Source organism: Macaca thibetana, chromosome 1, assembly GCF_024542745.1.
Source record: "Macaca thibetana thibetana isolate TM-01 chromosome 1, ASM2454274v1, whole genome shotgun sequence".
Classification (NCBI taxonomy): Eukaryota; Metazoa; Chordata; class Mammalia; order Primates; family Cercopithecidae; genus Macaca; species Macaca thibetana.
The window spans coordinates 147,473,922-147,488,048 of NC_065578.1; the positions used below are offsets into that span (position 1 = coordinate 147,473,922).

Here is a 14,127-nt window from a genome sequence, read left to right on the forward strand (position 1 = left end):
ACTTAATCATAGATCAGAGAAAACTAGCTCAGATATATGATGCTTCCTGTGAACCCAACACTGGGCTAAATGCTCTCCATGGATTATCTCATTTAATCCTCACATCAACCCTGCTAGGTGGGTACCACTAAACCTCATGAGGCATATGCAGGCTAAATAACGACCCAAGCCTACACTGTGAGAAATTGAGTTGGGATTTGAAGCCAGGAACTCACATCGGAACGGAACTCTAAATGACTATGTTCTTACGGCCTCCTGAATTATCCTATCCAGTTATTTGCTTAAGACTTGCCTAATTTATGCTTCAAACAGAGCTCACCAAGCAAGCCATAGGTGTCTGCTAACTTTCCAACTTCTGTATGTAGCCATGAGAAACAGTGTTATAAATGTCATATACATATCTCAAGCTCCGCCAGCCCGTGAGTGCAGGGGAGACTGTATTTTCATGAATAGCCTGCACTTTGATGATTTGAACCTTCAGCCACACAAAAGCCAGCCCTCATCTACCTCTCTGATGTTCCTTCCCAAGGATGGTGGCAGATATACCTGTTAGTTCATGCTACTGCCTTTACCTCCAGTCTCTCCTGGCCCTGGTCCATCTCTTAGGCCCTCATAAACTACCTTCTGCAGGCTGGGACTGCAGAGCCCCCCAGCCTGCAGTTGCTATAGATACACCACCCTTTTGTTTGCCACTCCTTCTCCAAGTGGCAAAGACTCCCACATTAATTCCACATCACAGGGTTGAGACTAAGCTGTTACTTTTAATAAAGCCTCCCTGAAAACCATAAGAGAGGGATGACAGCAGGAAATTACGTGCAGCAATAACTAAGAACTGTAACTAGAGCTCACAGGCCCAGGTCCATCCTGTGGGCCTCTCTGTGGGCTGCCTCTCTGCCTAGCTTCAAGGCCTGCTGCAAGTAGCAGTAGCAAGCTGCTTCCCACCAGCCTGCCTACATGTGGACAGAAGCTAGACTTCTCCCCCGTGGGGCAAGAGGCTTGAGCCTTAGGATTCATGACCTTAAAATCCAAATCACGGCCCCAAGGCACCCATCAGAAAAGAAAGCTCCTTCCCTCAAAGCACTTCTCCTTGTGGGTATTTGGAGCCACGACAGCATCTGCCTCTTCCTGGCATGATTGACAATAAGAATATTGACTCCTTGGATCTTTATTTACTTTTCACCAAATATTAAGCAAATATTTGGTGAAATACTTCTACCAAGTGCCATATACTTATTCAAGAGTGAACGAGACAGTCAAGTTCCCTGATGTTACAGACCATGTGTGAGTGCACGTGCATGTGTGTATGTTTGTGTGTGAATAAATGTGGCAGAGTATATGAATGGTGGGGGTACAGAAAAGCAAACAATAAGCTAGTAAATAAATAAGCAAGGGAATTACAGAGAGCAATGAATGCTATAAAGAAAATTAAATAGAATAATGTAATTAGGCTTGCTCAGGCTATTTTAGAATGGAATATCATTTGAATCAAGTTGACATTTGAGCTGAGTTCTGAATGACAAGACAGAGTTAGTCATGTGAAGATATGGGGGCAAAATGTTCCAGACTAAATGAACAGCAAATGCAAGGCCTGAAGCCAGGAATGAACTTGGTGTATTCAAGGAAAGAGAAGAAAGCTAGTGTTTATGAAGTATTTGGGGGAAAGAAAGATGGCACTAGAAGAGGTTGGAGGGACTGGTAGGAGATAGATTGTACCCAACCTTGTAGACTGTGGTAAAGAGTTTAGAATTTGTTCCAAGTGCAATGAAAAATTACTGAATGCTTTAAGCAAAGGAATAACATGATCAAATTTGTTTTTAAAAATCACTCTGGCTACTCTGTGGAAAATGGACTATACAAGGACCAATGGAGTTTGAGAACTATTGAAGATTTCAAGGTAGAATTGAAGGTGGCTCAAATTAGAGTAGCAGTTGTGAAGTCATGCACTATAGATCAATTGAAGATAAATACAGAAGATAGAGATGACAAAACGTGTTAATGAGCTGAATGAGAGACGTGAAGGAAAGAGAGTGCTTTAGGATGACTTTTGGGTTTAGGCTTTGGGCTGTTGATGAGGAAGCGGAGACAGGAAGATGAACAAGTTTGAAGGGGCAAGCAGATAGTGTGAAGTACAAGTCTAAAACTCCTGAGAGAGTTATTTGCTGGGATAAATATTCAGAATCCGTTAGCAAGTGGATGTCCTTTAAACCCGTGGTGCCAGAGGAGGTCAGCTATGGAGAGAATGTAACTCAACCTGTTGTGAGTCTGGGATCAAGGCCCGAGGCATAAATATGGAGGTCAAGAGGAGGAAAGAGAGCCAGCAAAGACTGATAAGAGGGAATTAGGCTAGAAGGAAAAGTACATGAGTGGAGTGTCCAAAAAAAGAAGAGAAAATATGCCAAAATGCTGCTGAGAGCACAAGCAAAGTGAGGGCAGAGAAGCCACCCTGAGTATAGGAATGAGGAGGTCACTGTGATCTTGACAAGGATAGTAAGCAGTAGAATGGGAAACCTGATTGGCATGGCTGGTTGAGGAGAGAATGGTAAGGGAGGAAATTAGGACAACTCATTAAAGCCATTTAGATGAAAAGAAAAGCAGAGAAATGGAGCAATAGATGGAGACTGTGGGATGGGGAAGTTTTATGTAAAATCATTGAAAAATACTAGAGTACATTTAAACAGAATGGAAATAACCAGTAGAGGGAGATAAACTGGTGACGTAGGAGATAATGAGAATAACGGCAGTAGTGAAGTCATGGGGAGGGAGGAAGGGATGGGATACAGTGCTCAGGTGGCCTTTAATAAGGACAGAGATATTTCATTCACAGCAAAAGAAGGAAAGGCAAATCACGTAAGTCTAGATTCACATGGATGCAATGGTCAGAATATATGACATGGAAGCATTCTTCTCTAACTGCTTCTATTTTCAGTGAACTATGTGGTTATGTCAACAATCAATCAACAGTGAGGGAAGGAGGAGGGTGTTGGCAGTTAGGGGAAAGGAGGAAACATGAAATAATCACCTGGGAAAATGACAGAGCAAAAGCATGAGGGAATAAAATAGGATTACAAATTGGTAATCACCTATTTAAAATGTATGGTTAAAAGTTTAACGTGAGACCGGTAAAAATGTTTGGGTGTTTTTCTACAAACCCATTTCAGAACTTGAGCATAGAGGGAAAGCTAAATTTTACACTAGGTAGAGGCTTACCAGGTGAATATCAGGGGCAGCAAGGGGTGCTAGGGAGTCACAGAGGCTGCAAGCTAGTTATGGAACCTACGCTCCCTTCAGAAGCTATGGCAGTCCCCTTCCCTCATGGGGGTCGTCTTGCCCTGGGTCCCCAACCAGAAAATCACACCAACATACAACATTCCAACATAAAGAGATTTCCAAACATCTAGGCTATGTAATCTTAGAGAAAAAATGGAGTATATTAACAATTTAGTCTAAATCAAGCTTGCCCAAGAACCACTCCTGGGAATGTTTCAAGGGTGTGCCTTCCAAGGGCTGTAGAATGTGTTCTGTCCCCTCTTGAGAGTCACCATGATAGGGAGTCATCACTAGGAAGGTGTCATCTCTCTCAGGCTTGTTGGAGCAGGAAAAGGTTGGAAAATCACTGTTCAAAAACACCTGCATTCAGATTAACTTACCTCCCATCTTTCAAAAAAAAGATGAATAATACAGGGATGAAAACTTGCTCTACATTTGTACAGCATAATAAGCACTCAGATGTTTTTTCCAGAACAAAAGAATACTTTGCCCCCAAAGAAGCAATCAATTCTGCCATGGCCTGCAAGAGAAAACAGGGTGTTTTTTTCCATCTCCTAGTCATAAAGATCTATATATATGTATATATGTACAGACACATATATGTATGGATATTTGTACTTATGTATAATATATAGGTGTCTGTGTGCCTAAACACACACACACACACACAAACACACACACACACTCTTTCTCTCTCTCTTTCAGCCCTCGCACTCTGTAACAACAAATGATTAAGCATTGTAATTCTATTTCCCAGCAAATGCCGTGGAAGGTAGACCCTACTTACTCTAGTCAGTGTGAGATCAGAAGCAGTTCATATCTATAAAACAGGAGATTTGAACACTATTCTCTACTTTAAAAAAAAAAATGCAAGTAGGAGAAACCTCGTGAGTATCATTTAAGTGAAAGAATCGGGTTCAATAGCCCTTAGTTTTGAAATAAATGCTTACATATTGCCCAAACTGAGAAAAAAAAGGCAAAGAAAAACATTGTTTGTCTCTCTGTGGGCCTTATATTAACTGAAAAAAAAATCACACTTTCCCAACTAATATCAGAACTCTTCTTCTAAATTAGGGCCATCAAAATAACGAATAAGGGGGTAAAGGTTAAAAAGGGACTAAACAACTACACAAAGAAATTGTATGCTGCAGGTTATCCCTTTTGCTTCTGTCCTTCTGTAGACATACAACATCTTCAGTGACGGGCTCCTGGAGTACTCTGGTTTGAATCGTCAGTTTCTCTTCCGCCGCCTGGATCCTTTCACTCTCTACACACTGACCCTGGAGGCCTGCACCAGAGCAGGCTGTGCACACTCGGCGCCCCAGCCTCTGTGGACAGATGAAGCCCCTCCAGACGCTCAGCTGGCTCCTACTGTCCACTCTGTGAAGTCCACCAGCGTTGAGCTGAACTGGTCTGAGCCTGTTAACCCAAATGGAAAAATAACTCGCTATGAAGTGATTCGCAGATGCTTCGAGGGAAAAGCTTGGGGAAATCAGACAATCCAGGCGGATGAGAAAATTGTTTTCACAGAATATAACACTGAAAGGAATACATTTATGTATAATGACACTGGTTTGCAACCATGGACGCAGTGTGAATATAAAATCTACACTTGGAATTCAGCCGGGCATACCTGTAGCCCTTGGAATGTGGTAAGGACGTTGCAAGCACCTCCAGAAGGACTCTCTCCACCTGTGATATCCTATGTTTCTATGAATCCCCAAAAACTGCTGATTTCCTGGATCCCACCAGAACAGTCTAATGGTATTATCCAGTCCTATAGGCTTCAAAGGAATGAAACGCTCTATCCTTTTAGCTTTGATGCTGTGACTTTCAATTACACTGATGAAGAGCTTCTTCCTTTTTCCACCTATAGCTATGCACTCCAAGCCTGCACGAGTGGAGGCTGCTCCACCAGCAAACCCACCAGCATCACAACTCTGGAGGCTGCTCCATCAGGAGTCAGCCCTCCAGATCTTTGGACCGTCAGCGCCACACAAATAAATGTATGTTGGTCACCGCCCACAGTGAAAAATGGAAAGATCACTAAATATTTAGTTAGATATGATAATGAGGAGTCCCTTGCTGGCCAGGGCCTGTGCCTACTGGTTTCCCACCTGCAGCCTTACACTCAGTATAACTTCTCCCTTGTAGCCTGCACGAATGGAGGTTGCACAGCTAGTGTGTCAAAATCTGCCTGGACAATGGAGGCCCTGCCAGAGAACATGGACTCTCCAACATTGCAAGTCACAGGCTCAGAATCGATAGAAATCACCTGGAAACCTCCAAGAAACCCAAATGGCCAGATCAGAAGTTATGAACTTAGGAGGGATGGAACCATTGTGTATACAGGCTTGGAAACACGCTATCACGATTTTACTCTCACCCCAGGTGTGGAGTATGGCTACACAGTAACTGCCAACAACAGCCAAGGGGGCATTTTGAGTCCTCTTGCCAAAGATCGAACCAACCCCTCAGCACCCTCAGGGATGGAACCTCCAAGATTGCAAGCCAGGGGTCCTCAGGAGATCTTAGTGAATTGGGACCCTCCAGTGAGAACAAATGGCGATATCATCAACTATACCCTCTTCATCCGTGAACTGTTTCAAAGAGAAACTAAAATCATACACATAAACACAACTCATAATTCTTTTGGTACACAGTCATATATAGTAAAGCAGCTGAAGCCATTTCACAGGTAGGTAGTCATGTCTCCGTTTTCTGAGTGTGCCACTGACCTTTCTATTTCTGAGCCCTTGGTCAGTTCTAATGAAGACTCTGAAAATGGGAAGCATGGTGTCCCCAACCTCCATCCACCTAAACATGCACAGTAGACAAAGCACATCCTCATCCAAGCAAAGCCTGCTTGCATAACCTCCAGAGAGCAGAATTCTTGCAGGTGATATTTTGAGAGCCAGTGTTTCAGAAAGGTTTGCAATGCATCCTGGTATCTGAAATAAGTAGGAGAGAGATGAGGCTAGTCCCCCGGGAAATATGCAGGCCCCTGGACAGTTCTGACAGCCCCGATAGGGTCATCTGAGTGGACTGTGAAGAAAATGATGTATTATTTTAAGGTTAAAAGATGCCAATCAATGAGCACAATTACCAGCCAGAGTTAGACTAAAACAAAATTTGTTTTGTGAAGAGCCTTCTTATCAAATCCAGCGCTTCTTTCAGGAATAATAAGGCTTCTCTGACTCTACTTTCTTATGGTTTCTCAGGACAGTGCCACTTTGCTAGCTCATATTTTCCTAGCGGTCCTATCTGGACTCTGTGACATGCATGGAAGTGCGTTGTTCTGCACACAAAAGAATCTTGCCCATTGCTTAAATAATTGTTTGGCAGTTTTCCCCATCACATTTTAAGTAACTTACATCCCCAGAGAGAAGGGTAATAAAAGATATTTTATGCTTAAAATTTAGTAAAATGAACAGAATCACTTAAAAAAATTAAAGGCTGAGTGTTGATTTCCAACTACCATAGGTAAAATTCAGCTATTATTGTAATCTAGTGATGTGTAGATTAGATCCTCCTATAATTACCTCTGATATATAGTGCTGTTTAAATGAAACATTCATGGTCTTATGCATCTACTCATGACAATTATTTAGGGTCTATTAAATATTAAACAGTAATTAAAACTTCCTCAGGTATTCTCCACAGCTAATCCACATGCTATGTGAGTTGGCTTTTATATTACCTTACACTGATTCAGGGCATAAAAAAGGCCCACTATAGTTGCAGAGCTGTACATTCTAGACTGGCTTCCTCTTTACTTGACTGTACCTCCAACTTTCAAAAATCATATCAACTTGCTCCCTTTTGAAACTCTTATTCGAAAAGTCTTCTAGAGGTGAAGCAGTTTGTCCAGGCATGAAAGCAATGCCTTTTCCAGGCTGGAAAAAAAAAAAGTTTAACTTATCTGATAAATTGCAAGGCTATTTAAGAATGTGAGAGAAATCTCTTCATTATCCACTCTAACTGAATCTATAAGTGACATTCACATAAAACAGAGTATCACTTCTATATGAAGTTGGAGTTCATGTGTGGTTTTTGTTTTTGTTTTTAGTGGATTAATGTTCACTGAATATTGCAAATGTGTGTGTCCTCCTTTCAGCACCCCCAGCTAGTCAGTAAGAAGAAATAGCCTGGGAATGTCCTAATTAGCAGAAGGAATCCGGCCCAAAATTTAAAAACTACCACAGATAACCCAGAAAATGAATAATCTTCATGTGGGAAATCAAAATTGACCTCACAGAATTGCTTAGAAGTCAGATCTACCATACACAGCTATGGATTTGATCACCAATAAACTGGTAGCCCTGCCATGGTGGAGATGGACATGAGAGAAGAACCAGGGGAGGAGGAGAAGAAAGTGGGAATAAAATAAGTCACAAAGGGAAAAAGGTGTAATTAAGAAAGCAAAAACCCGAAAGAGAAAGAGCAAGTAAAAGAACAGAAAGCAGTGATTCAAAGAGCAAAGAGGGGAGGTAGAAAATAAAAGAGGAAAAGGCTAGAACTAAAAGGAATAAAGGTAGAAAGAAGATAGCTGGGTACCTGAGGGAAAATTGAAGGTGTCATAAAATCAATGGTGGTTGGGAATAGAGTAAAAAGTGCCCATTTGCAGCCATTAAATACTTGCAGCCACTAAATACTTACAAAAATTCATTTTGTTGGAAAGGAGAAGTCCTTGCTATGTAAATAGACCTTTTCAAGTAGCAGAGACCAGCTATGAGGCAAAACATAATTGATTAGTTGAGTTTAACTGGATGGTGATAAGGTGTCTTCATGATTGATAATCTGGTGTGTAGTTGGGTTAACTTTGGCCCCACAAGGTCTTTGTGTCATGTAAGGGAGCCTGTTTTAAGATGTTAGGTATCAGGTGAGGGGATTTATTACCACTGAGACCTTAATTCCATGATGTTCCTTCATGACCTGGAAACATTCCTGGGGGATCATTTAGCTCTAGCTGCAAAGGTAGGAGGAGTCCAGGACTGCCGAGAACTGCTTCATACTTTCCAAGGTCTGCATTCTTCATTGCTATGTTAAGTAATTCTGAAGAGTACCAGAATTTTCATGCTGGAAAGAATCATGAGAGTTATTTATTCCATACATCCTTGTTTAGGGGAAGAATTGTACTCACCCCTTTCAAACAGATAAGAAACTTTAGTTTAGAAAGCCAGGGGGATTTTAATAGTTCAAAAATTTCCATGGAAATATAAATATTTTTTGAGATGGAGTCTTGCTCTGTCGCCCGGGCTGGAGTGCAATGGCACAATTTCGGCTCCCTGCAAGCTCCGCCTCCCGGGTTCACGCCATTCTCAACTTTGTTATTCTTAAGAGTTAGCTATGAATAAGAATACATGTAAGCTTGTCTTTTTTTTAAGACCTGGTGTTTTAAAGATTCTTCACATGAAAATCTATTTTGCTGAAAATCACTAATTTCTGCCTTATGTCCTGAAGGTATGAAATACGAATTCAAGCATGCACCACCCTGGGATGTGCATCAAGTGACTGGACATTCATACAGACGCCTGAGATTGCACCTCTGATGCAACCCCCACCACATCTGGAGGTACAAATGGCTCCAGGAGGATTCCAGCCCACTGTTTCCCTTTTGTGGACAGGACCGCTTCAGCCAAATGGAAAAGTTTTGTGTTATGAATTATACAGAAGACAAATAGCAACCCAGCCTGGAAAATCCAGTCCAGTCCTAATCTATAATGGAAGCTCAACCTCTTTTATAGATTCCGAACTACTGCCTTTCACAGAGTATGAGTATCAGGTAAGAAATGTGTATTATCAACAATTTGAGTTGATTGTGTGCACTCATCAGCACCTGCCTGTAAAAATGGTGTGCAATTTGAAAAGGCACTTAAAGAAATGTGGGACTTAAGGAGAATAATATTTCCTTAAAAATTTTTCATTGGTAAATGAGGAAAAACCATGTTCATTGCCTTTTTCATTTTCTTGGTTTTTGAGCCATGTTATATATGTTGTTTTTCCTACGTGGATTCCAGGTGAATTTCCTTTTCTTATTAATAAAGTGGTTTCTGCCATTAAGATTCCCTCTGTCAGTGTTATCTTGATGGGAGATACTCCTTGTTAAAAGATCACTTTGAAAATAACTCATCACTTGTACCAAAATAAAATCAAATAGCAAACGTCTCTAGCCTTGGTGCTCAAGAAAGATACAGAATGTTGAAAAAAGTCTAGAGGAGTGCAACTAACCTGCCCATGATGATTAGTTAAGTTTTCTCTAAGGATGGCCTAAAAAAATAAGACTGTGCATTCTTAAAAAGCCAAGAATTAAGAATACTATTCAGAAAATATCGTGAATTCCATGGAGGACTTCTGTTAGGTTTGTTTAGTTTTGCCATCAGAGTCCATTTGCATTCTTCTTGTAATAACAACCTCATTGCCTGTGGGAGAATGCTTCCCCCACCTTTTGCTCAGGCTTGGTGGGAGTGTCAATCAATGTGTCAGGCTGTCTCCTAGCCAAGTGGTGGGCACATAAGCCCCTCAGCCCCTCAGATTTGCCTGGGGCTTGATCTTCAGCAGAGTGACTCAGAATTTTAAAAGGTGGAGATGAGAAGTCCTGTTAAAATATCCCTAACCTCAATCTAAAAGGTTTTCTTTTCCCTGCTATTTCCAAGCACGGTTCTGCAACCATTCTTTTAATTCCACATACTCAAGTAAATTCTCTGCTTAAGTCAGAATCAGTGCCTCTTGCTTGCAGTCAAGGAAAGCTTACTGATTGATGTAAGCACTTAAGTGCCAGGCACAATGCCAACAGAAATTTTCTAAAAGAGAAAACTGAGCCTTAAAAAGCTTATTATAACATGAAATAATAAAACTAATAAGTCACCAAAAAAATAGTGACCAAATCAATGAGTACAGTGAATATGGGGAACATTTTAAGCATTTAAAGAATATTTTAGGATAATAATATATGGGACAAATTACCGAATTAATAAGTTTTGAAAATACAAATAAATTCTTGAATGATTTGGAAAAATACACAGATACAAATCCATAATCCCTTCTTTGCAATTCCAAATCTAAAAATCTCTTAAAAGTATTTTCTTGCTTTGCCACAAGTCATTTGGCAACAAAACCAATCTAAACAGACTTGAGACTATTTACAGTATTTATTTATCCCATTTAATATGAATACTTATATGTTTCGCTACAAAAATACTGCTTTATTATAAGATGGCTAACAAGATCATGCGGTGGATATTACAAAATATACAGTATATACATTTTATCCTATTTCAAAATGTAAAAACAAAATTAGTTTAAAACACATCAGGCTCCCAAGGGTTTAGGATAAGAACTGGTTTGCATCATAAAGGAACCAAATACTGATGCCACCATCGGAAACGTAACACTGTTAGAAACAGCCAGAACCTATGTGCCTGCCCTTTTGTTCTTTTCTCATTACCTTTATTCAAAAGTGTCACGTTATCAAAGTTATCAATTATCTAGTCTCCCTTACAAATAAAAACGGTACCCTTCATGAGAGAGCTGGATGAAATCAGCATGAAATCTTCAGCCGCTAATTAGACGCAACTTAATGACCCACGTATAAGAGACACAAACTTTCTCTGGTATTGTGTTGTGTCGTTGGGTTAAATTCTGGTCACATGATCTGTAGAAGTCTCATTCCAGTTTTTGTTTGTTTGTTTGTTTTAGACGGAGTCTCGCTCTGTCACCCAGGCTGGAGTACAGTGGCGAGATCTCAACTCACTGCAACCTCTGCCTGCCAGGTTCAAACGATTCTCCTGCCTCAGCCTCCAGTGTAGCTGAGATTACAGCATGCAGCACCACACCAGGCTAATTTATTTTGTATTTTTAGTAGAGACAGGGTTTTGCCATGTTGGCCAGGCTGGTCTTGAACCCCTGACCTCAAGTGATCAGCCTGCCTTGACCTTCCAAAGTGCTGGGATTACAGGCATGAGCCACCGCACCAGGCCCCATCCCAGTTTTCTATGAAATGGAAAGCTCCAAGAATGTGTCTTGTCTCTAGTCAGATTTTTCATCAGGTACTAAGGATGACCAAGAACCAAGGGACCCACATTTCAGAGGAGAGGCAAGTTAAGAACCTTAGGCTGTGTGGTTTCTTTTGTAACTGTTACTATCAGCTCTGTGTTGCACTTCTCCTCCATACTCATCTCACTCAAATGAAAGTATTTAATTTGGTTTTTGATCTCCAACTTGTATTTATTAGCTAATCTCATGTAGTTACAACATAAGGATAGAAAACAAAGAAAATCAAAATCTAGCTTAGCGCAAAGGCTCAGTTCTTATGGAAATAATATTTTGAAAAGCATAGATTAAATGCTGAAATAAATGATCAGAAAATATTGGTTTCATTTAGCCTATGTAAACACTGAGTCTATGTGGACCCTGAGTAATCCTACAGAAGTCATTTAGGAAGTTATATACTAAAACAATTTAGTTTTCTTTAACAAAAGAGCATTTTGTATTTGTGATGAATTCGCATTGCTCTCAAATCCACTTGAGGGTTACTTCATCTGCAAGTTTCCTTTGAAAATACCTTCGTTGTCCTACACACATCTGCTCACCCAACAACTGACAGTGATTTGACCCTTCTGCAGAGGAGTGTGTTTTTGAGGTAATTGTAGATTGCAGGGAATAGAAACAAAGAACTGAGAAACTTTCTAGCAGTGTGGAAGGATTAATCAGAAGATCGTGAGGATGTATAGTTGGGGAGGTTGCCATCCACATGGTGTGCCCTGCAAGGGTCAGATGGGGTTCCCCACCACCTTCCTATACTACGTTACATCATTGTACTCATTTCTGTTTTTGAGTTAAATCATTGAAGGCAGTTGTTAAAATTTAGTTATGTGAAAAGAACACGACAGTTTTCACTAGTCTAAATCAACTCATTCCATCAGTTGGCCAGTGATAAAAGAGGGTATCACATGGATAAGTTTTTTTTTTTTTTCCGTCGTCTTCTTCATTTTGAGACACAGTCTCGCTCTGTCGCCCAGGCTGGAGTGCAATGGCGCAATCTTGGCTCACTACAACCTCCATCTCCCGGGTTCAAGCAATTCTCTGCCTCAGCCTCCTGAGTAGCTGGGATTGCAGGCGCCTGCCACCACAACTGGCTAATTTTTTTTGTAGTTTTAGTAGAGACGGGGTTTCACTATCTTGGCCAGGCTTGTCTTGAACTCCTAACTTCGTGATCCACCCACCTCGGCCCCCCAAAGTGATGGATGAGTTTTAATGGGCAGGAGGGTCAGGAAATATCTGGAGAAATGGATACTTACAGAGAGTGGGAGAGTTACTCACTGCAGAAAACCAAAGAGGGAAATTAAATGAGCAGCAAATGTCACTCACCTCACCACAGTTCTTGTAACCAGCTTGGTAACTAGCTCCTTTGAAGTTGAGCAAAATCCATGTGATATCACAAGCACCTTGTAAGTGTTCACTAATACTTCAATATGGAATGCCCTAAAGGTAGCATCCCCACTGTTTACAGTACAAGTGGAGGACCTAAGAGTTTGTTCAAAGGGCAGATTCCTGAGTGGAATGGGAAGGGACCCCAGCAACCTGTACTTATTTTTTTTTTTTTTTTTTTTTTTTTTGAGACAGCATCCCGCTCTGTGGCCACACTGGAGTGCAGTGGTGTGATCTCGGCTCACTGCAACCTCCGACTCCCTCGTTCATGCAATTCTCCTGTCTCACCCTCCCAAGTAGCTGGGATTACAGGCACGTGCCACCATGCCCAGCTAGTTTTTTGTATGTTTAGTAGAGACGGGGTTTCACCATGTTAGCCAAGATGGTCTCGATCTCCTGACCTCATGATCTGCCCACCTCAGCCTCCCAAAGTGCTGGGATTACAGGCATGAGCCACCGCTCCCGGCCTAGTAACCTGTATTTTTAATAAGGAGGCTGGATGGTCCACCACCCACTTTTTTTGGAAATACTGCCTCAGAGGGTGCGACATTGCTGCTATGCTACTTAAGCCTGATTTTCGTGATTTTCCGAATCAGCGGTTCTCAGCTTTGATAGCATGTTAGAATCACCTGGGGAAATTTCACAACATTGTGCTTGCTGATACCCAGGCCCCACTCCCCTGTAGTTCTGATTTTGGGATGGATTCGGGCATCTGTGTGATTCAAAAGGTTCCCAGGTGATTCTCATGTGCAGCCAGGGTTGAGAATCACTAGCCTAAACTGTCATAAACAGATAGCCCAAATAAGTGAAGCCATCTCTCCACAAATGCCTAATTTACATGATGATCATTGATGACAGCCTATTGGCGTTGGTCTATCCTGGCTTTCCTAAAGAAAGGTCCTATTGTTTTTACGTGAAACTAGAGAGGAGAACAGAATATGTTATCTATGAAGTCCATGTCTCAGCTACTCAAATAATTTAATTTTCTTCATGGATTGTATTTGGCTTTTGTTATTGTTACTTGGGAGGTCTGGTCTTTGGTGGTAAGAGTAAAGTTCACCATCATTTAAAACAGGGGATTTTTCTAGTTTGAGTCATTTCAGCATAGTTTCCAGAATTCTGGGATTCTAAAGGATAACACTCTGGAGGATTAGCTTTAATAAAGCCAGTGAAATCTAAAATATGAATCAAAAAATTAGCAAGATTTTTTTTTCTTGTTTTCCACAAGAATGGCTTGGTGGCTTTACAGAGTGCAGGGCAGGGTTCCATTAGAAAGCAAACGTTCTCTGGGAATTTTGAATGCAACTTAGTTTATCAAAATCTAATTCTCAAACAACTCTGTAAATGTATGTTCCATGCATAAATGAGATGCATCTGTACTAAATAAAATTCTTCCATTGCACAGACCTCTTCCTTAAACAGAGATCACAG

The 14,127-nt window shown here is 41.0% G+C and overlaps 1 protein-coding gene across 1 annotated transcript in view; it reads left to right on the forward strand.

The window, feature by feature from the left end:
- USH2A (usherin) overlaps nt 1-14,127 on the forward strand; it is an 801,896-nt gene that overhangs the window by 748,401 nt on the left and 39,368 nt on the right. Inside the window, exons 62-63 of the mRNA XM_050780502.1 lie at nt 4,449-5,965; nt 8,731-9,052. Of these exons, the coding sequence (XP_050636459.1) occupies nt 4,449-5,965; nt 8,731-9,052 (1,839 nt within the window). The remainder of the gene's footprint in view (nt 1-4,448; nt 5,966-8,730; nt 9,053-14,127) is intronic.